The sequence below is a fragment of the Megalobrama amblycephala genome, linkage group LG1, assembly GCF_018812025.1.
Source record: "Megalobrama amblycephala isolate DHTTF-2021 linkage group LG1, ASM1881202v1, whole genome shotgun sequence".
NCBI classification, from domain to species: domain Eukaryota; kingdom Metazoa; phylum Chordata; class Actinopteri; order Cypriniformes; family Xenocyprididae; genus Megalobrama; species Megalobrama amblycephala.
Window position 1 is genome coordinate 45,244,293 of NC_063044.1, and position 23,140 is coordinate 45,267,432.

A 23,140-nucleotide genomic window follows, 5' to 3' on the forward strand; every position below is an offset into this window, starting at 1 on the left:
AAAAATAAATAAATAAATAAATAAATAGGATGATATCAGGCAAACTGGGCCATCAGGTAAAGTGGGTCATTTAAGGTTTGAGTGTCTTATCTCTTTAAAAGTTAACAGCCAATGACTGCAAAGAATTTCAAACTGTTGCCATAACTGTACTTGACATTTAGCAAATGATTTTATTGGTCTGAGGTCGCTAAGGGGGGCGGGGCAATGACTCATTTTGAGAGCGCGCCAGAAAAAAGCAAGGTGAGTAGCCTGACATATCAAATATAATTTTGAAAAATAAGGTTGATAAATCAATAAAAAACAAATTTGGAAATAATGATTCATAATCTATGTCTTGATGGCCTCTGTGAGATAAAATGCTGATATTTTGCTGAATAATCCATATATTTAAAAAAAATAAAAAAGTTTTAGTTACTGGCCCAATTTACCTGAATGTGTTAGATAAAATGGGCCATTAATTTAAATAAATAAAAAAAACAGGTAGCCTGCATAGAATTTCAGTGCTGAAAACTGTTTTTCTTACTGTTGTGAATAGTTAGTTATTTTGAAAAGTTATTTTATTTTCAGTTGTTTTTGGTAAGCAATAAGGTACTCCAGGCTGTGCTGTATCCTGAATAACGGTGCGTTCCAAACGGGATATATCGCCCTCCGAAGGGCCATATTGAAGGGTTGTTCCAAACCGAAGTGCTCAAAACAGGCCACTTCAAAGGGCCCTTCAGAATGAAGGATTTCGAAGGGTACATCTGATGGACACTTCGGGTCCCCATAATCCTTTGCACAGGGAAGTTGTTTGACGTCACAGAATGGGTACATGAGGCTCAGAGTTTGATTTTAACTATAAATGTATGTATAGTATTTTTTCTTTACTACTGCAATATTTATACGAGTTAGATTTGGTACATTATTATGGTCAAAACGACATTGTACTTCAACAAATATACTTTACAGTTCCCTTTATCAGTCCATTCAAATGTTTAAAATACATACAATATAGCCTACATGCGATAAACCTAAAATAAATAAACTAACGTTAAACAAAGGGTGCAGCCTGCACAATCTACTCCTCTTTGATTGTCTCGTTAAGATGACGCAGAAGTGCGTTCCAAATGAAGAGTTTTTTTGACCCCTACACCCTTCATCCCTTCGAAGCTCTCACTCCGGAAGGTAAAGCCTCTGAAGGGATTAGGGCATAGGGATGAGCCGTTCCGAATGGAACGCAGGGTAAGTCACAGCTGAAGGGTGTTGTTAGGCACAACGTGAAGCGGAGTGACTTATTCACGATACAGCACTAGCCTCGAGTACCTTATTGCTTTTATAAAACGGTTACCACACAATATTAAAGCCAAAAATATGTATCAATGCAACTTTCATGAAGTAAACTTTCACTAAAAGCCTTCCTTCCGCCAGAAAAAATAGTCCCTGACCGTGAACAGCAACAGAAGTTACATTATTACGCCATTAGATGGCAGCAAAGACTGTCTTTATGAGTGTGTCAGTCAGTAGCGAAGACTTTTACATTGAAAAGACTGAATTGTTGTGAACACGGAACAAAACACAACTGACAAATGCTTTGACTAGCGCTGTCAGTCAGGGGAAAACCCCTTAACTGTTAAAAGGACAAGATAATACATTGGACATTTAAACAGATTTTTTATTATGAACATAGGACTGACTATGTGCTAAATGCTAAATCTGAATGCAGGTAATAAACTCACTCCATCTTTTTCTCACAATACTCTTCTACACAATACAGTAAGCTTCAATGAACAATATCAACTGAGAACATACAGTTTACATTGCTAAGAGTGGTGGCTAAGGGTGTTGTGTAGTGATACACAGAACCTTTGGGTGAAACGTTCATAGCCGTGATTTATCGTGAATAAAACACAGCTATTGACCAATCAGAATCAAGGACAGTAACTAACCGTTTTATAACGGTTATATTTAAGGCATAAAGGGCTTATAGACAACAAATATAAAGTTAATCGCTCATTTTTCACGGTTTGTTTTATGCAAATTGCAAAAACATATAACAAAAACACTTTATACTTAGCATAACCAAGTGATAGAAATGACAATTATAATAATATAATAATTATATTTTAATAAAATAATAAATAATAAAGATAATAATAAAGAATGGTGGAGGTAAGAGCAAGCAAAGCTTAAGTTTGAAATCAGTTTCATGTTTGAATTACTGCTGTGGTGATACTTATAACAACATGTTTGTGTGATATTGCTTAATAAAATACTCCATTTAATATATTATACATCAAACATGTATGTTGTTCAAAGGCTGTAAATGCCATTAGAAGAAGCGTTTTCACTGATGATTGCACATAGACAAACTCGTGTGGGGAATCCATAGCCTAGTCAGTAAGAGACAATGGCCTTAATTCACGATGATGAAACACTCAGGCAATGCCAAGCTCAGAGCCAATGTTAACATTGGACTTATGTAGTTAAGCCACTGTGTCTGCAGGTTTCACTGTCAGACAAATACTCATATTACCCTGACCCAAACTCCCATCTATACCTACATTATATGTGAGCTTAATGAGACCTCCTCCCACTCATAGTAACACATACACAAACACCAGAACCTACAGAACAAATTTTAAGATGGCTAACATACAGCTGACATTTTTGCCAGTCTATCAAAATAGCATCACTAGCACACACAATGGTCATGTGGTTTTGAAATCCATGATAAATGTCTTGGATTTCTCTAGTATGATGAAGGCAGAGGTTTCGCACCTTCCCAACAAACAACTCTCCAACCTGTCATATGGCCAGCACAGGAGACATAGAGGAAGAGATGTTTACTCAATGATGTCCTGGAAAACATGTGTTCTCTGCTGACCAGAAGATACAGCAAGAGCTCTTGAACCCAGACACGGGAGGATGGGCGGGGTGTGGGGTTGTACAACGAAGATGACAGGCTCTTCAGGCCTGACTCATTTCCTCATATCCATGAGGAATATCAATAACACCACTGAAATGTCCTATTGTGAGCTGTCTTAGAATGAAAGGAGCCATGGTACAGTGATATTACAGAGCCTCAGCCCTCCCGATAGGACACAGGTTCAAGTCCAGCCTGCAGCATGTATCAATTCCATTCCAACTCTCTCCAAAATATTTCATGTCACTTTAAAACATTTCCACCTAATTCAACTTAAAAAGTTTAAGTTTTTTTACCTTAAGGTCATGAATAAGCCGGTGTGTTCCAAAGCAATGACAAAATTTGCATTTAGGAGATATAAGCATTCAAAACTTCAGACAAAATGGATCATGGATTTTCATGACATCACATCGCACTTCAGTTTTTCATCAAATCTTCTGTCCAATCAAATGCTCTCTAGAATCTGAAGTCCCCGTGTAAATATGCTTTCCTTTGACGTGAATGAAGTCCGTTTTCGCGTTACGCTGCATTCACACGGGGCGCCGGCGTTAAAGGAACACTCCACTTTTTTTGAAAATAGGCTCATTTTCCAACTCCCCTAGAGTTAAACAGTTGAGTTTTACCGTTTTCGAATCCATTCAGCCGATCTCCGGTTCTGGCGGTACCACTTTTAGCATAGCTTAGCATAGTTCATTGAATCTGATTAGACCGTTAGCATCGCGCTTAAAAATCACCAAAGAGTTTCGATATTTTTCCTATTTAAAACTTAACTCTTCTGTAGTCAAATCGTGTACTAAGACCGACGGAAAATGAAAAGTTGTGATTTTCTAGGCTGATATGGCTAGGAACTATACTCTCATTCCGGCGTAATAATCAAGGAACTTTGCTGCCGTATCATGGCTGCAGCAGGCGCAATGATATTATGCAGCGTCTCTCACAAACGTCTCCATGGTTACAAGGCACGTTCCCTGTGCAAGCAGGGGCTCACGGGCGCTGCGTAATATCATTGCACTGCTGCAGCCATGGAATGGCAGCAAAGTTCCTTGATTATTACGCCAAAATTAAAGTATAGTTCCTAGCCATATCAGCCTAGAAAATCACAACTTTTTATTTTCCGTCGGTCTTAGTACACGATTTAACTACAGAAGAGTCAAGTTTTAAATAGGAAAAATATCTAAACTCTTTGGTCATTTTTAAGCGCGATGCTAACGGTCTAATCAGATTCAATGAACTATGCTAAACTATGCTAAAAGTGGTACCGCCAGAACCGGAGATCGGCTGAATGGATTCGAAAACGGTAAAACTCAACTGTTTAACTCTAGGGGAGTTGGAAAATGAGCCTATTTTCAAAAAAAGTGGAGTGTTCCTTTAACGCTTCTCATTTACTTTGAATGGGTGACGTCATGCGTTGCCGAACTGAATTGTGGGTTCCGTCGCGTCGCTTCACTCGCGTTGCAAGCGGCAGAAGTTGAAGATTTCTCAACTTTTCAAGCGCCAATGCAGGCGTCATCCAATCAGATCGCCCTATGCAAATACCCTAGAGCAGTTGCTAGCCAATTGCGTTTGTGCAACACCGGAAAGTAATGTGATTGGCTGTTATCACTATAACGGTCGCGTCAACACAAGCTTCAGACACGCCCTCCGTCAAGCGTTGACGCTGACGCCCCGTGTGAATGCAGCGTTAGTGTCACGTGAACCGCCACAGCGCGAGCACTCTGCTCCGGTCCAGAGACACGAGAGCACAGAGCGGATCATATGTGCGATTCGGCGCACACCACAGAACGTATTGGACCTATTTGAATTCTGCACAGAATGCTATAGTATTTATTTAAAGTGACATAGAAGAGATTATAGGTGGAGAAACGGTTAGAAATTAGAAGGAAACCAAAGCTTTACCGAGCTCAGCGTCTCTGTAATATAAATGAAATGCTTTTGGCTATTTTAAAAAGGGGTTCGATATGTCCCACTCTGTTCTTCCTGTTTCATTTGAAATTACTTCAACACATTCAATAATGCTGTGCATTCCAAGAAACTTCGGCGGGCCTTTAAGTTTAGTTGTTGCCTTTTTCAAATATAATCAAATTGAAGTCATTTCAACTATTTTTTAAAATCATGCCCAGTTGAATCTTGTATAACTTAAAAAAAATGAAGTTGAAATTGGTTGAATATGGCTTCCTTCATGAAATATTGCTTCTAACATTCTGAGATAGTCCAGGATTTTCAGGAAGCAGCTCAAATCCAGAGTCAACAATCTATTTACACTGACATTCTTCTTCTTTTCAAGACTATAAGCCACAGCACTTTTTCAACACCAAACATTTGCTTTTCTCATACCAAACTGATATCTGAAATTCACGTGTGATGACTGTTTTCTGTGGTTATAAACATAGGCCACTGTGACCCATGTTACCAAGCTAGTTTAAGTTACTGAGAGCTTTTTGAGTGTGGTCCGTAAAGTTACTTTCAAATAGTTTTTCCCATCAAGGCTGGTTAGCACGACCAAGTAAGTCTCAGCTGGTATAGATAAAAAGTAACTTTCTCCACAGCCATTCAAGCATTCTGTTATAGTAGATTTTTGGTGGGATTGTTAAAGGAACACGCCACTATTTTTGAAAACAGGCTCATTTTCCAACTCCCCTAGAGTTAAACAGTTGAGTTTTACCATTTTCGAATCCATTCAGCTGATCTCCGGCTACCACTTTTAGCATAGCTTAGCATAGATCATTGAATCTGATTAGACCGTTAGCATCTTGCTCAAAAATGACCAAAGAGTTTCAATATTTTTCCTATTTAAAACTTGGCTCTTCTGTAGTTACATCGTGTGCTAAGACCGACGGAAAATGAAAAGTTTTGATTTTCCAGGCCGATTTGGCTAGGAGCTATATTCTCGTTCCAGCATAATAATCAAGAATCTTTGCTGCCGTACCATGGGTGCAGCAGGCGCAATGATATTACACACCACCGGAATATATTATTCATAACCAATGTGACCAACGTGATCACCTGCTTGTACAGGGAGCGTACCTTGCAACCATGGAGACATTTGTGAGAGAAGATTCAGAAGATATTTACTTTGGTGCAGATCCTGAACCATATCTATTTGAACTGGAATACACTGAAGATGAGCTTTTGGAACATGAAAGTTACCTAGCTGAGGACTATTTTCAGGTGCTGCGTAATATCATTGCGCCTGCTGCACCCATGATACGGCAGCAAAGTTCCTTGATTATTACGGCGGAATGAGAATATAGTTCCTAGCCATATCAGCCTAGAAAATCACAACTTTTCATTTTCCGTCAGTCTTAGTACACCATGTAACTACAGAAGAGTCAAGTTTTAAATAGGAAAAATATCAAAATTCTTTGGTCATTTTTTTGGGCGAGATGCTAACGGTCTAATCAGATTCAATGAACTATGCTAAGCTATGCTAAAAGTGGTACCGCCAGACCTGGAGATCGGCTGAATGGATTTGAAAATGGTAAAAACTCAACTCTTTAACTCTAGGGGAGTTGGAAAATGAGCCAATTTTCAAAAATAGTGGCGTGTTCCTTTAAAGTGTAAAACTGGCTTATCTGTGTAAGTTGAGCAACTGCCATTGTGATGAATGGAAATGCTAACAGATAGCTCTCTCAAAGTATCATAAACCTCTTCTCGGTTTCCACCTGTACCCACATAAGGTTGCTCCAGGTACACTATGCATGACTGAATTTGCTATGTATATTAATCTGATTAAATACTTTAAATTGAATAGATAGCTTTCAACTCGTTTGGGGTCATGATATGTGTCAGAAGATATTCAAGAGCCACTTTGACGAGAAGACACACTGGTTCGTCAACACCTAAGCATAAATGCCATCTCAGGAGACGTCCAGAACCATGCGATCGTCTTAGGCTTGGTGGCAATAGATGAGCTAGATGAACAGGAATGCCAGGGCTAACACGACCCACATGGCTACACACACAGCTCGCTCAAAGCTTGGCACTCTCTCCAGGCAGGACTGGCACAGTTGCCCAGCAACAATTTAAGTCTGCTCCCTATTGGTGGGTTTGGCAAAGCCAGAACACAGAAAATTTCCCAACACTGCAATCTGTTTTTCCATCAGTTATACAGAGAACCTGAAATGCCAAGCTGGAATCTGTTTCTGCTCTGCGTTTAGACTGACAAACAGATTATTGCCAAATGTCATTCCAGTATGATACGCCAAAAACGCAGCAGCGGGACTGTTTTAGACTCTCATTGGCTAGCGCTTCTTAGCATAAGCTTTCCATGAGCCATTGTCTCACATTAACCCCCAATGTGTTGGGCAGCCAGACCAGGGCAGAATTCCCCTACTTTAAACAGCACGTTTCTATGAGTCATTATATGGGAAAGAGAGAGTGCTGGAGGCAAGCCTGGACAGATCGGAGTTCCCCTTTACAGCACACACACACACACTGAGTCACACACTCCATGCTCTCCAAAAGTTTTTTTTACAGGGTCATTTGGGACCCAAAGTTGCACTAACGTTGTCTTTATCTTTTCTGTATCGCATTTCTATTCAAAATGCTGTTCTTAATGCAGACCCCAATGACTTCTGCCAAGTAATATTGTAATTAACACCACATGGCCGTAAAGCTTCCATATGTTCAGTTTTAAAGAGACTACCGTACATGAAGTCCCTTGATGCTGTGTCATTCATACTGCATTCTAGGCCAAGAAAAGCCAGCTACTTAAAGGGATAGTTCATCCAAAAAATAAAATTCCGTCATCATTTACTCACCTTCATGTCATTCCAAACCCATATAATTTTCTTTCTTCTGCATGTGGTTCTTATACCACTGGGGCTCAAACAACATGCACTTCATAGACTTTTATTGTATCATTGTTTTAAGATGTGCTTCAGCAGAATGAGGTTTGGATTTGGAACAACATGGGGGTGAGTAAATAATGACAGAATTTAATTTTTGGGGGGGTGAACTGTCCCTTTAAAAACCAGAGAGCGAGCAGACTGAATGAAACTGAATGTGGCCGATCCAAAACTACTCATACTGGCTTTTTTAAGCAACATGACCGGTGATTATTTTTTTCCTTCATTACATTCAATAGGGCCTTACATAAGGGAATTATCTTACATTGACTCCTCCGTCCTTCTGTTACCAGTTTAACTATGCAGGAGGCCTTCAGATTGATTTTTCCCTCAAGAAACACAGAGGGAAACCTCACTGAAGTCAGTTTCCTTCAGAATTGCTGTGTGAGGATGCCATGCTGGACATGTGGGAGAACTGTGATCTTTTTATGGCCAGAGGGCAGACATCAAGTAGAGAACAGCAATTAACACGCAGCCAATCGATTTTGCGGCGAGGAGGGATGTGAGTCCCCTTAACAGGGCCCTGTGGGAAAAGCACTCACATGGACAACACTTAAAGGAATAGTTCACCCAAAAATTACAATTCTGTCATCATTTACTCACCTCCATGTGGTTCCAAACCTGTTTTTGTGCGTGTGCGCATGTTTTTGTGATTTACGAGGACACAAATTTGTATAATGACATGGGTATTACACTGGTATTATGACGTAAAGATGAAATATGAGGACATTTCATGAGTCCTCACTAAGATAGCAAAACTAACCTGTGTGTGTGTGTGTGTGTGTTTAGAAAATAGAGAGAGAGACTTGGATCAGAGTTATAGTTAACTGGAACTTCAACCATAAAAACATTTTTGGGACTTGAAATAAACATTAACTGAAATCAAATTCAATACATAAAAACTTAAACATGTTATATTGCAGCTATAGTTTAATTTAGTATAGTATAATTTCTCATTCATTTTCATCAAATAATTAATAAATAACTAAAAGTAAAATAAAAAAGTAATAAAAACAAGATAGACATTTTAATATATATATATATATATATATATATATATATGTGTATCTGATCTTGGAATGAGTTTCCTAGCCTAAACAGATCTTATCTGATTTAATGGATCTGATTAATGTTTCATGCTAACATGCTTTATTAGTGTTGGATCAGGCCAATAACCCAGCAGACTATAAAGTAATTCTCAGCTGTGATTTGGCATCTCTGTCTGGTCCAAGATGCCTGATCCTAAAAGGAGTTCTGCGAAAAGTGTGAAAGTGGGACAGACCCCTGTACTTTGGGTTCCTCACTTACGTCCTCCCTGCTCTTGAGAGAAGGAGGTCATTCACACCTTGCAGTGCTCAATCATGAGGAGCAGCCGCGCCTGGCCCAAATAAAGTGCTACATTCCCCTAGCAGAGAGGTAATGTAGCACACCATGACAGGCGAGTAGAGACTCTGAGGTCTGGTGTGGGAGTGAAACAGTTATGGGCTACAGCAACATTGACAGGTCATTTAAAGCATAGCCTATATATATATATATATATATATATATATATATATATATATATATATATATATATGGCTAATAGCCATAATATATGTCTGAGCTTTCTGTCCTTCCTTTGAAAGCCCACTTTCAAGCCCCAGAAAAGTAGCAAAGACATCCTAAATGTATTCCATGTGAATCCAGTGGTTTAACCTCAAATTTATGAGGCGACGCAAGTGTTTTGTTTGCGGAAAAAAATCCCACATTTACCACTTCATTTACAAAATATTAACCTCCAATTCGCGTTCACACAACAACATCTGTGTTCACATCAACAACATGCGTCATGGTGCTCTCGTGAACATACATGATGTCTTTATTAGCTTTCTGGTGCTTGAAAGTGGTAGTTTCGTAGCTGTCAATGGAGGGACAGAAAGCTCTCAAATTTCATTAAAAAGATCTTCATTTGTGTTTTCAAGATAAATGAAAGTCTGCAGGTTTGAAGCAACATGAGGGTGAGAAATTCATGTAATTAAGAATTTTCATTGTTGTGTGAACTAACCCTTTAAAGCATTTTCCTGGGCTTATTGTGAGCTTTTGCATGTTCTTGCAAAGAAAAATGATTTCATAATCATTAATAAGAAGTCCCTTTTCGGATGATGTCACCACACAGGCAAATGTTGAATAATAGGAAGTTAGCTATTTTTGCAAACTTCTGCTTGGTTTGGCTCCATTTCTTGTTGAATATTCGGTTCAGTCTTCTATTATGGATGTATGGCTGTATAAATAGATAGATAGATAGATAGATAGATATTGTTTTTCCCATTCACGGCGACAACAGATCTTCTAGTGAGCCAATCATCTCATATTTCTAAATATATCCCTTTTAAAACCCCAAAACCCCAAGACAAAGAGGCATTTAGTGAATTCAGAAGAGGGTCTGGGAGACTTTTTGTTTGGACAGCTGTGATAAAACACATGTAAGTCATTCTTAAAGAGCACATTCTTGCTGTATGTGTCTAATGAGAATTGTGCGGGAGGTGACTGGCTTATCAGAGCCTCAGCAATGTGAAGAATGAGGACGTTGCTTGAATACAAACACTTTATGCCAGGAAAGTGTAGTTATCATGAGACTTGTACACACATACATGTGAGACTGTCCTGTGACTATTATCTAGCACTGTGGCATGATCAGGCTGTTGGAAAACAGCACTGGCAACAAAAACAAGAAAAAAGTCAAAGAAAGACAGAAAAATAAAAGACTAAATTGTAACCGAAGATAATAATCTTTGCTTGTTGATTAGCTGTGTTGTTGTGAATATTTCTCTGTTGCAGTCATAGAAACAGAAAAAGCATCTCAGTTCATTGGTTTCACTTTATTAGTAGGTTCAAATGTTTACAAAACTCCATAGCACCCCCTGGTGGATTGTTCCTGGAGGAAGTTGAAGAAGGCTCTTGTAAACTAAGTTCACAAAAACGCGACATACTGTAAACTGTAAATAACTTGAAGTCATAACACATATCTCAGCCCTCCAATAAATAATATTTTGGTTACATTTCTTGTAATCTCTTATTGTAAATACCTACATTATGAATGAAAGCGGATGAGAACAGCCAGACATCTTTTTCATTCTATTGACATTGTGTGTGACTTTCCCACCTGAACTGAACTACATATTCAGTCATTTTAGGAATGTTGCATTTAAATCATATCAGTGGCATTCACTCCCAAAATAAACACGGAATTGTGGTCAGCTGAAGGCCTGTTTTTTTTTTTCAACCCATCTAGACCCCACAACACGTGTTGAGAAATCAAATTTAGGGTGGTGACAATATTGTTGACTATGGTAGGCTACATTTTTGTAAAAGATCTGATAGGCAGAATACATGACACTTGAAGATGATGAAGGGTTGTAAAATTCATTTTAAACAGGATTTCAGCTGATCACTTTAAAGAGGATTGACCCAAATCCATCCTGTTCTCAGAAAGATTTCTTGTGGTTAGTCCACAGAATTATTCATTTTAAAAATATTTTCTTCTCTTTCACATGTTTCCGAAACGAAAGGATTTCACCAGGGCTGGACCATGGCATGGGGACTCAAAAGCGCCCTCTGGAGGACGCTGTTGTCGATGGATGGTTTTTTGGGGAGTCTCATCCATCTCGATGTCTAGGCCACTAACCGTGGGCTGCTATGATCACCTATGTCTATGAAGACAAAGTTACATTATGTTCTAGCTAAGCAGGCAAAGTAATGTTTCCAGAGTAAAATCAATCTTTTCATTCATTAAAAACTGATGGAGAAGATAAAAAAAAAGGTCAATACTCTTGTCACGTCATGCCAAAACAAGTCATTTATTGTACATTTCAAATTTGTCATAACTCTTGAGGCCTTTAAACTATTATTTAATTTTCTGAAAGCTTGTTTCATTTGTCCTTTCCTACTTGTGTAAATATAAATGAGTACTAGTAATCTAGTTACATACCCACACACTGGACAAAAGAAAGGCCAATCTTTTCTATAACAAAAAAGGCGTAAACAACAAAAAGGTTGTGTAAACCATGAACCACAGAGAAAAAAAAAAGTCAAACTGTGTTAGGTCTAACCTGCAACAGTGGACACGGACACAGCACAACTCTTCAAAATGTGCAAAAGTAACATTGCTGCTGGGAATGGGTCAGGGTTTGCTCATTCAAGAGTTAAACAGAAATGATATTATATGGGTGTTTCTTCAGAGGATCGCTCGAAATCAAATTTCCTTTCTTTAGATTGATAATGAAGAACGAGTCTTGTCTGCGACATCAGCGCTGATGAGTAAGGTGTGATGTCACTTCATTGCAACAGTTACAAATGATTTACACATTACTTGGTCACACGTCTAACTTGCCATTTTCTCATAAAACTGTATAAAAGACAGCCTTTCCTTTATTCATTAAGGTTAATGAGTGGCACATCAATACAAATATTAACTAGTCTCTGTACAACATTTACAATGAGTGAAAAATGCTACAGAACAAGTAGAACAGAAAGATATAAAAGCTCCTCTATAACTGATCAGATTCATAGTTATTGAAACAACCGAAACATTAATTGTTACATTCCAAATAAAGGGCACAAACAGAAAGAGATTAAGACCATGCAAAGAAACAGATTCAGTACAATTTGTGCAACAAAGCAAAACTAGTTTGTGACAATCGAGCATGTAGCAGTATTGGCTCCTTTAAAATACTGTGATTCACATAGTATTTGACGAGTTCAATCCAGAAAATGGGAATACAGAATACTGTGAGTGGCATGGTGATACATTCATGGGATGTACAGTTCAAGCACTTTTATTAAATGTGCAGCTTCACTCATGTACAATATCAAGATGTTTAATATCATGTGACCAAGACAAAAAGGTAAAATAATGGGGTCATTAAGATTTTTTTTTTATGTTTCTGAAAGAAGAGTGTTATATGCTCACCATTTCTTTGATCCAAAATACAATAAAAACAGTATATGTTGTGAAATATTATTTCAATGTTTTCTATTGTAATAGATTTTGTCATTACTCCAGTCTTCAGTGTCACATGATCCTTCAGAAATCACTCTAATATGATGAGAAACATTTATCATTATTATCAATGTTGAAATAGAATAGAATGTGGAATAGAACGCTTTTGTAACATTATAAATGTCTTTACTGTCACTTTTGATCAATTTAATGCATCCTTGCTTAATAGAGATTGTTAAAAAAAAAAAATGTTACTGACCCCAAACTTTTGAACGGTAATGTGTATATTTTATATATATATATTGATATATATTTGAATTTGCATATATTTTGTATTTAGACCATAAATTGTTCTAATAAACATTTACCATGATATTAATGTTTTAACTAGAGTGTATTATGGCCATACATTTTTGGGGCTTTTTTTAGTTTGTTTTCTTGGTAAAACAATAAGATTTTATTATATCATAATCATTTACTTCTCACTCATTATGTACTACATCCACCTCTTCCTTGAAACTTCAATGGACCATTTCATTCAAACAGACTTCTAAGAAAAATAAACCTTTCTTTTTCACATTTTCTATAGATTTTTCTTTCTATATGTATTTACTATATTGTACAACAGTGTCGCCTGTACTCACACCGTTCACTTGTGCTTCTGTATTACATGTGACCCCTCAGTCAAAGGATGGTCAGCACAGTCCCGTTACAAGCTGTATGATTATTTCAGCCCATCAGTATGACAACTGTAAGCATAAACTGTAAGAAGTTCCCTTATCTGCTGATTATAGTTTTTATACAGTCATGTCTTTCTATTGCTCTGTCCATTGATTCAGCACTGGATTGCTAAAACTTCATATAGGCAAACAGTACTTTATAGAGAAGGTCTATAGGGCTGATTAAAATGTTCAAATAATAATAATAATAATAGTAATAATAAACCCCACATGCCATAGGGTGCATGTATAGCTCTCCTATATGGTGTGATCATGTGATATTTCTCATAATTCTACTTGTTTTGTTCATGTGTAGAATACAACACTGAGTTGTACATACTCAGAGGTAGTGTGTATATATAACTGAGAGTGAAAAGTACACTTCTACTCTATATTCCAGTTTCATCACTTGTTTGTGTCATTTCTACAGCCTAAACTCATAGCATGGAAATGGAAACTGTAACCCGTGTGTGCGTGAGACAGGGCACATGAGAGACACGATCATTTTTACAGCAATTTGCTCTGTAAATACATTATGACTTGGTTTAAGGGGGTACATTTCAAACCCCCGGCCTGAAGGGGGAGCTCTCTACCAAGTTTGAGTCCTCTATCTGCTCTCAGCTCAGAGGCTTAATGCTTGATCTCTAAAATGGAGGGGTTGTGATCGAGGATAGCCAGGATGATCTTGTCCATGTACTGCCTTAAACGGAAGTTGATCTCCTCTTGTTCCTTCAATGCTTCAACCAGCTGGAAAGATAGAGAGATTGACCAAATGGGTGACAAAACATCGACTATGGCAGTACGTGTAAAGCTAAAAGACATTTTGCAGGTTATTCATGATAAAACATCTATGCTAATGTTCTTAGTGTAAATGCAAAGCACCAATAAATCATATAAACACTACATATTAAGAATCACAGAATCATTCAGTACTTAAAGGGGTGATTCACCGTTGGCAAAATGGGCTTTAAAGGGTTAGTTCACCCCAAAATGAAATTTCTGTCATTAAGTACTCACCCTCATGTCGTCCCAAAGCCATAAGACCTTTGTTAATCTTCGGAACACAAATTAAGATATTTTTGATGAAATCCGAGGGTATCTGAACCGCACATAAGCAGCAACGTCATTGCACCTTTTGAGGTCCAGGAAGCTACTAAAGACATTGTTAAAACAGTTCGTGTGACTGCAGTAGTTCAACCTTAATGTTATGAAGAGACGAGAATACTTTTTGAGTGCAAAAACAAAACAAAAATACAGCCTTTATTTAATAATTTGAACTGTCATCATACGCAGAAGGTGCAAAGTTGTTGCTGCCTATGTGTGGATCAGATACCCTCGGATTTCATCAAAAAATATCTTAATTTGTGTTCTGAAGATGAATGAAGGTCTTACAGGTTTGGAACGACATGAGGGTGAGTAATTAATGACAGAAATTACATTTTTGGGTGAACTAACCCTTTAAATAAATCTAGGCTCTCTATGTAGTAGAAAGGCAAAATTAAAAACAAAAAAAAAACAAAAAAAACAAATGGTGCTACATGACTAGAAAAAGGAAGAAAAACTTCAACACCCATTATGCACCGGGCTCGATACAACCGTCTGTGAGCGAGTATACAAAAATGTGGAAGTATGATCTGTAGTATTTACAAAAGCCCTGTCCGGATGAAGCTGACAAATAAACCAGGAGATCTGGGTGCAGGATCCCTTGTGAAAAAGTAGTATACTGTAGCATACTTTTAAAAAGAGTACAAGTATTTTTAAACTTGATTAATTAATACTTAAGATTACATTAACATAAAAAAATATTTGTGAATTGTGAAATGAATGTAATTTTTCTGGACACTTCCATATTATGTGCAAATAAATGAAAATGTATTATAGTTTAAAGTTATATTAAATGCAGTTTACATATACTACAGACATTGTTACGATACAAAACTGGTTGAAAATCTGAAAACATATAGTTTAACTGAGTATAAAATAATTCTAATAACATAGTGTGATTGCATTAAAATTTTTAGGGGATGGGACTAATATACTATCACTTAATGGGACCAGTCATTGCTAGTTTGTGAGGTTGTGTATTCAGTAGGTCTGTGTACACAGTGACTGTGCTTCTCACCTCATCTCTGGAGGCGTTGTCTATCTCTGCTGCCAGTGACTGGGCCTTGGTGTGACAAGCGAACAGGTTTTTGGCCTCATATAGGCTGAGGCTGAGAATCTGTCCGTTGAGATCATCGTTCTGGTCTCTGAGTTTATGGTTCTCCTGTTAGAAGTTTAAATACATTAGTGTGCAATTCATATTAAATGCCAGGAGGTACATATGCATACAGTATGTCTATATACTATACACTAGGGGGCCTCAGCACACTACCAAGGGAGCCACAAAATGGCTTAAATTATTTAAAACAAGTCTCAAAATAAGGTAAAAAAAAAAAAAGCTTATTTTAATACGTTCTTTCAACAACTGTCATTTTTATTTAAGAACCAGGGATCCCACAGCCTTGGGAAACCTGCTTACTGTATATGAGGGAATTTTAAAGTATGATTTCCAGACCTGGAAAAGTCATGGACATTTCTAAAATGAATATGATTTTTTTGATGAACAAAAAAAACAAAAACACTTTTCCCTTAATAACAAATGACTGGAAACTTCATGTAAATTCACTGATCATAAAAAGTGTGACCCTGAAATACATTCAGTCCTTAATCAACTGAAATTCTGGAATTTAATTATTTTATTTTCATGATTTATTATTATTTTATGTAATTATTTTAATATATTTGCCACTTTTATTTCCTTTAAAAAAAATTGAAAACAAGCAGCTTTGTCGTTAACAGAAATATCTCAATTGGAGGGCGTTCGAATATTGTCCTGGACAGCAGTCGGCCTTGGAGGAAAAAAGGTTGAGAACCTCTGATATATAGTACATTATATATTATTTATAGCAATTCTCATTGACTTCATTAAAATCTGACAATTTTCAGTGAATAATGACTTAAATGACTTTATATTGCATAAGCCATATGTTATACTTACATGTGTTTTTTATAGCTTAATATACATATATACATATAATAACTATGTATCATACAAACAATTATCCACCTGTTTGATCTGCAAGGATACTGTAAGATAACATATCACAGAGAGCACAATAAGCAAGGCCATATCTTTCCACTGTACCTGCTTAAGCCGTTTTACTTCGTGCTCCAGTTCAATCTCTCGAGTCTTGGCATTGTACTCCGACAGTCCTGCAGCACTACGGCCACGGCCGGGTTTCTCGGTCTCCAGTTTAAAGAGTTGCAGGTGCTCCAGTTCACGCCGCAAGTCTTCAATCAGCTAAATGCACATGTGGATTGCGTGAGAGGTCTGTAAATTTATGTTTTATGAACGTGTACAGTTGCAATTTGCAAAATGACATGGCCTACCTCTTGCATGGCCTCTCGCTCCTTCTGAAACTCATGTCTGTTCTGCCAAAGCTTATCCATCATTTTCCTGTACAAATCCATCTCATCCTTCAAACGCAGGCTTGTGTCTTCCAGTTTATCTGTCATACGCTGCTTCTCCTGTGCACAAATATACATACGAATAAACATAGTGAACAACATTTTACCATGAAATGAGTAATTTGGATATAGCAATTCTGTCTAAAATCAGTCTTGTCTCTATAGCGAGATGTTACTGATTTAAATTAAAGCCATACCCTAATTTTCTCAACATCGTCGCTTAAACGACTGCCACTTACATTTGAAAACTCACATCAGATTTTTCAACAACCAGTAACAGTATATTCATTTAGGACAACAGATCGTATTTTCATTAATACTTTTTGAAAACTGCTTTTGAGAACAAAACCAACAAATACATACACTGTGCCCGAGACACTTTGGCACTAAAATATCTTATCAACAAAATTATAAATACAATATAGCTAGATCTATACCAGAGGATCATTTATACCATCGTTATACTGTATATTGCCATATCACCTAGCCCTAAAACTGTTCTGTTAAAAGCATTAAGGCATTTTAGATATATCAACATGAGTGAAAAAAAGCTATACAAATAAATTTGACAACATAGCGAGTTAAAAAAACCCTTAAAGGGTTAGTTCACCCAAAAATGAAAATTCTGTCATTAATTATTCACCCTCGTGTCGTTCCACACCCGTAAGACCTTAGTTCATCTTCAGAACACAAATTAAGATATTTTTGATGAAATCCGATGGCTCAGTGAGGCCTCTATTGACAGCAAGATCATTAACACTTTCAGATGCCCAGAAAGCTACTAAAGGCATATTTAAATCAGTTCATGTGACTGCAGTGGTTCAACCGGGTGTGTCTCATACGTCCTGAAAAGTGAAGCTGCGGGCTCTTTGATCGCCCCCTGGAGGCTGGATGCAGTACAGGTCATAAACCCGGCCCGCTCAATGCAGTCGAATGAGACTTCAGTGAAAAATTAAAAATAAATTCTGTTTCAAATAAAACTTTCTGAAAGATGGTTTTGGTCATTTAAGGTAGTTGTTATCATGCTGATATATATTCAATTGTTCGTTTTTGTGATGATTTAGATTTTAGCTAGCAATTTGATGCTATAAAAACGGGGCATGTCGTCATGATTCGAAGTTGATTGACAGCTTGTCTGAGGACCACCGGAGCTTCGAGGGGAGATTGAAGATGTATTAACTAACTATTAATTTTCGATTTCTTTGTTATTTAACACCAACAAATTGAGTTGTTCAGCAGTAAACTGTACTAACCGACCTACAGGATCTGACGGATCACTGAACCTTTTTCTGTAACATTAAATGTGGGCGTTATAAGCTAATTAATAAATGTTATTAGTTAATTTTTTATTAATTATATGTTAATCATGTCGGGAAAAAACAGGTGATCGTTATCTGGCAGTTACTTATTATTTTTATGGGTATAAAATAATAATTAGCAGGACAAAACTAATGATAACCTACTCTAATTACAGCAAGTGATCTCCTGTTAACGTTAGTTGAACTTGATTTAAAATGGCAGGACCGTTTCTGACGATATAGAGTTGTTTCTAGTGGCATATTATATTGATTTTATCTATTTGCTGTTTCAAAAATATTATTGCTCTAGAAACAGAATAGCCTATTATTTTATAGATAGAATTTTAAATTGTATATCATTTTTATAGTCTATTTAAAATACATGAATGATGACGCAGTCGTCTGGGCGGACGTTTGATATCGCGACTCCGCCTCCGGCTCCACTGACGATTCCTTCTGCGCATGCCCAGGCTCCAAATTTTTTTTTTTTGACGTATTGCGTAACGTGTCAGCGCCCATTCATCGGCCCATTTTGGCTTCAGTTCAATACAATGGAAGGAAGCGGCGTCGCATCGTTCATCTTTTTTTACAGTCTATGGGTTCAACCTTAATGTTATGAAGCGACAAGAATACTTTTTGTGCACCAAAAAACCCCCCAAAATAATGACTTTATTCATCAATATTTAGTGATGGGCGATTTCAAAACACTGCTTCATGAAGCTTCGAAGCTTTACAAATCTTTTGTTTCAAATCAGTGGTTCGGAGCGTGTAACTGCCAAAGTCATGTGATTTCAGTAAATGAGACTTTGTTACGTCATAAGTGTTTCGAAACGTTTCGAAATTTCAATGGTTCATCACTGGGGGGCAAGACTTTGGCAGTTTGATACATGCTCTGAACCACTGATTCGAAACAAAAGATTCGTAAATCTTCGAAGCTTCATGAAGGAGTGTTTTGAAATCGCCCATCACTAGATATTGTTGAATAAAGTCATTATTTTGTTTTTTTGGCGCACAAAAAGTATTCTCATCGCTTCGTAACATTAAGGTTGAACCACTGTAGTCACATGTGTGGGATTACAAATTTGTTCTATGTTATATTTAGGTTCCAATGTAATAGTATATGAACTGAAAACTTTATGTATATTGTGGCAAGGCAGGCAGACCAGGTGTCTGAGACACTAACCTTTTGTCTCATGCATTTCCTGACCATGTGGCATGACCAGCTCAAGATACAGCTGTGCTTTTGTCTCTATGATAATGTAAAGGTATAGGTGATACTGCCAGACTGATTGGATTAGCACCTATGCATTTGAATGACACATTTATGCTGATTAGATCATGGCTGGGAAATGTAGGCAATGATCTGATTCCTGTACTGCATTTGCATCCTTTGTTTAGATTGTCCACACCCCTACTCTATGTATCCCTCCCCCTTGAATGTATATGAACTACCAAGTCACTGCCTTAGTTAGATTTTGGATGACCACAGCGACGCACAGCGTGTTTCTCAATAAAGAGTAACTTCTGCTTCAAGAGATCCCAAAGTCTCCTGGTCTATGCTTCTGAGATTTCCAACAGTTTTGGTGCCGTGACCCGGATAGAGCTTCTCACCTCAAATCAGATTGGAACTTCAAGCACAACAAAGATCTGATCCAAAGGAAGATCCAGGCTGAATTTTCCTGTTCACCCAAGGGTTGGTGAGTGATACTCTATCCAAAAGAACCAAAGACCAGTACTAATGTGTTATCCTCTGCGCCGTCAGAGAAGAGTTAACAGACAGCTGTAGGGTTTGGTTAACTAAGTTATCCTCTAAAAATGTTCTTTTAGAGATGAAGTTTATCCTCTGTTTAGGCAGGGAAGTTTAGCATCACATGCTAATAATTAGGTATCCTCTGTTCAGGCAGGGAAGAATTAGTGTAAAGTGCTAATAATTTGTGTTGTCCTCTGTTTTATCAGGGAAGGTGGTGTGTTAACAGAATAGCCATCCTCTACTTTGCTAGAGAAGAAGGTTCATCCTCTGTTAATTCAGGGAAGGTTATAACTGTTAAAGTGTGGTAGCAAGTTGTTTCAACTTTGCTCGTCAGAGAAGGTTGAATACATTACGATGTGTATTAACTAGATTAACCTCTGCTCTGTCAGGGAAGTGTTGAAGTGTATTGTTGTGCCAGAAAGACATTACAAAATGTTGAGAAAGAATGCTAGACTAATTCCAACAACTGAGAAAGGTGGACTAGCTACCCCTTTATGGACAGATAGTGAGTTCAAATCATTGTTAGGAAAACACATGGACTCAATAGTGACTGAGTCAGTCAGATTGGATTTGACAAAGAAATTTGGGATTCATCCAGGAAAAGTTTGGTCTATTGGAGAATGCAAAAAGGTACTTGGTGCTTGTATTCGGAAGAAAATATGATGGGCATTATCTGCTGCCACAGAGAATTTACTCTATCCATTGCACAAGACCAAATTCAACGTATTGCTAAGTTAGAAGAGCAGAACAAACAGTTGCACACTAGAGTGTCTCGTCTCACTCAGAAGTTGGGCCTTAACAAAGCCTCAACCAAATGTGACTCAAAAGACCAACAGTCAGATGAAAGCTATCCTGACTTACAGAGTTTCTGTATACTAGAGGGCAATAGCAATACTGGATTCATGGATAAAGATGTAAATGCAGTTGAAGTGTGTGGAGTGAGACAAAAGGCTCAGAGTAGGGCAAAAGGGGTTGACACAGTTCCATCTGTAACCCCCATACTGCAGTTACAAGCAGTCAGTACCGCTATAGGTCCTGAAGACATAGAAAGAATTGCTGAGAATTTGCCATCAGTGCATAGAAACTAGAAACTTTCTGAGTTTAGGACAGAGTTGTCCAGAAAAATGAAGCTCTATGATATGTCCCTAGCTGAAGTCACACAGCTAATGTCACAAATCCTTAAAGAGTCAGAATTCAATGATTTTGAAAGTGCTGTAAATAATTCTGAGTTTCAGCATTCCAGCAAAGGCGAATTGAGAGAAGGAGTTCTGAGAGTGTTACAGAACCTTGTTGGACCAAAGGTAGACTGGTCAAAGATCACTAGTTGTGTACAGAAGGATGAAACTGTAAGTGAGTACACTGAAAGATTTTGTCAGTTAGCTGCAGCATACAGTGGAATAGCTGACACTCCAGAGAAGGTGTTAGAGGATAATGGACCACTGGTCCGCATGTGGTTTGATGGGCTCTCATCAGAATACAGAAATGCATTGCCTTTCTTAGACCTCACATGGTCCAATGGAACTCTGCAAAACAACTTTAATAGGTTAGTTGTTTGGGAAAGAGACTCTGATGTCAAGACAAGAGTAAAAATTGCAGCAGCATCCTTTAAGGTCAACACAGAGAATCGACAGAAACGTAAATGTCCTAAGAGAGAAGGCACTTGTCATTACTGTGGTAAACCTGGACATTGGATAAAAGAGTGTAGGAAAAACAAAAAGACATTAAAAGAAATGAACAGCTTTACTCAGCTCCTACTCAGTCTACTTGCTACATTGAAACTGCCCCTCCCCTCTTCTCCAAACTCTTGGAGCAGCAGCTTGCTGACATGCTAATCATTTGGGCTGTGAGTGCTTAATTTCCCCAGTAATTTACAAGAAAGCTGAAAGACTCATTCTGAACAAAAGAAAGTTGACTATTACTTCCACCATTTGGGGACACAGGTTAAGTACACTCACAGCCTTAAATGTTATGCTGCAGCACACTCCATTCACTTGTCCATCCTCAATGGGTTATGATGTCTGCTATGACTGATGTTTCAATGGAAGATGGAGATGTAGCACCTTAAATTTGGAAATTAACTACAGGGAGAGAATAGGACACACAGACCAGTGAGGAGCCCAGGGAAGAACCGAAGTGCATAAGGCCTCGGGGGCTAAACCCTGTGGTGAAGACTTCCTCATAGGTTTCCCCCTCTCTCAGTTTATCCCCACCTTACTGGTCTATAGGTGTCAAATTGATTAAGACTAGGTTAAGAAAAGAAGAACAAAACCACTATACGATCACTAGAAGTTTATGATGATCAGAGTTAGACAGAAAAACTATACGATCATCAGAGGTCTAACGTACTAAAGTCTATGCATGAATACTGCTGGTCTGCTGTCTCTTTGTTTTCTTGTGTGCAGGTATGTGTATATGCCATGATGTCTCATAAGCAGCACCTGGTGTAAAACATCACCTCAGATATCCATGAACAACCTTCATGATGATGGAGTCATCTGAGCAACTCAGAATTGCACAACGACAAAGAATCATCTTGGGACAAACATGGAAATGGACTCTCCCGGGAACAGACTCCACAGCTATTCAGGCGCCATGGACTTTTAGGACTTCCACGCTTATGCTACATGGTTTTCTGTGTCATCATGTAGTTAATACAACATGTTACCACCCTGCGTTGTATATGTGTGTCAACAGTATACTCAAGTTAAAGAACAACACTTATGTAAATGTTGGACACGACACAGAATAAGATGTATGTGCCTGTAACTGTTACAAGTTGCATGACTGGAAGATGGAACTTATGTTAACAAACATATGTTATAGAAGGGATTTAAGAAGGTTTAAATTTGTATTATGTGAGAGTTATTAGAACTCTCAAAGGGGGAACTGTGGGATTACAAATTTGTTCTATGTTATATTTAGGTTCCAATGTAATAGTATATGAACTGAAAACTTTATGTATATTGTGGCAAGGCAGGCAGACCAGGTGTCTGAGACACTAACCTTTTGTCTCATGCATTTCCTGACCATGTGGCATGACCAGCTCAAGATACAGCTGTGCTTTTGTCTCTATGATAATGTAAAGGTATAGGTGATACTGCCAGACTGATTGGATTAGCACCTATGCATTTGAATG

General features: G+C 37.8%; 1 protein-coding gene across 2 annotated transcripts in view; it reads right to left on the bottom strand.

Annotated features, from left to right (window-relative positions):
• Positions 1-11,566: 11,566 nt before the first annotated feature.
• The window catches only part of rab11fip4a (RAB11 family interacting protein 4 (class II) a), a 66,488-nt gene continuing 54,914 nt past the window's right edge, over positions 11,567-23,140 (bottom strand). For both annotated transcript variants that reach the window (XM_048195536.1, XM_048195540.1), the window contains 4 exons: positions 16,879-17,016; positions 16,634-16,789; positions 15,569-15,712; positions 11,567-14,193 (listed from right to left, as the gene is read on the bottom strand). In XM_048195536.1, coding sequence (XP_048051493.1) covers positions 14,077-14,193; positions 15,569-15,712; positions 16,634-16,789; positions 16,879-17,016 — 555 coding nt within the window. In that variant the 3' untranslated portion in view covers positions 11,567-14,076. The remainder of the gene's footprint in view (positions 14,194-15,568; positions 15,713-16,633; positions 16,790-16,878; positions 17,017-23,140) is intronic.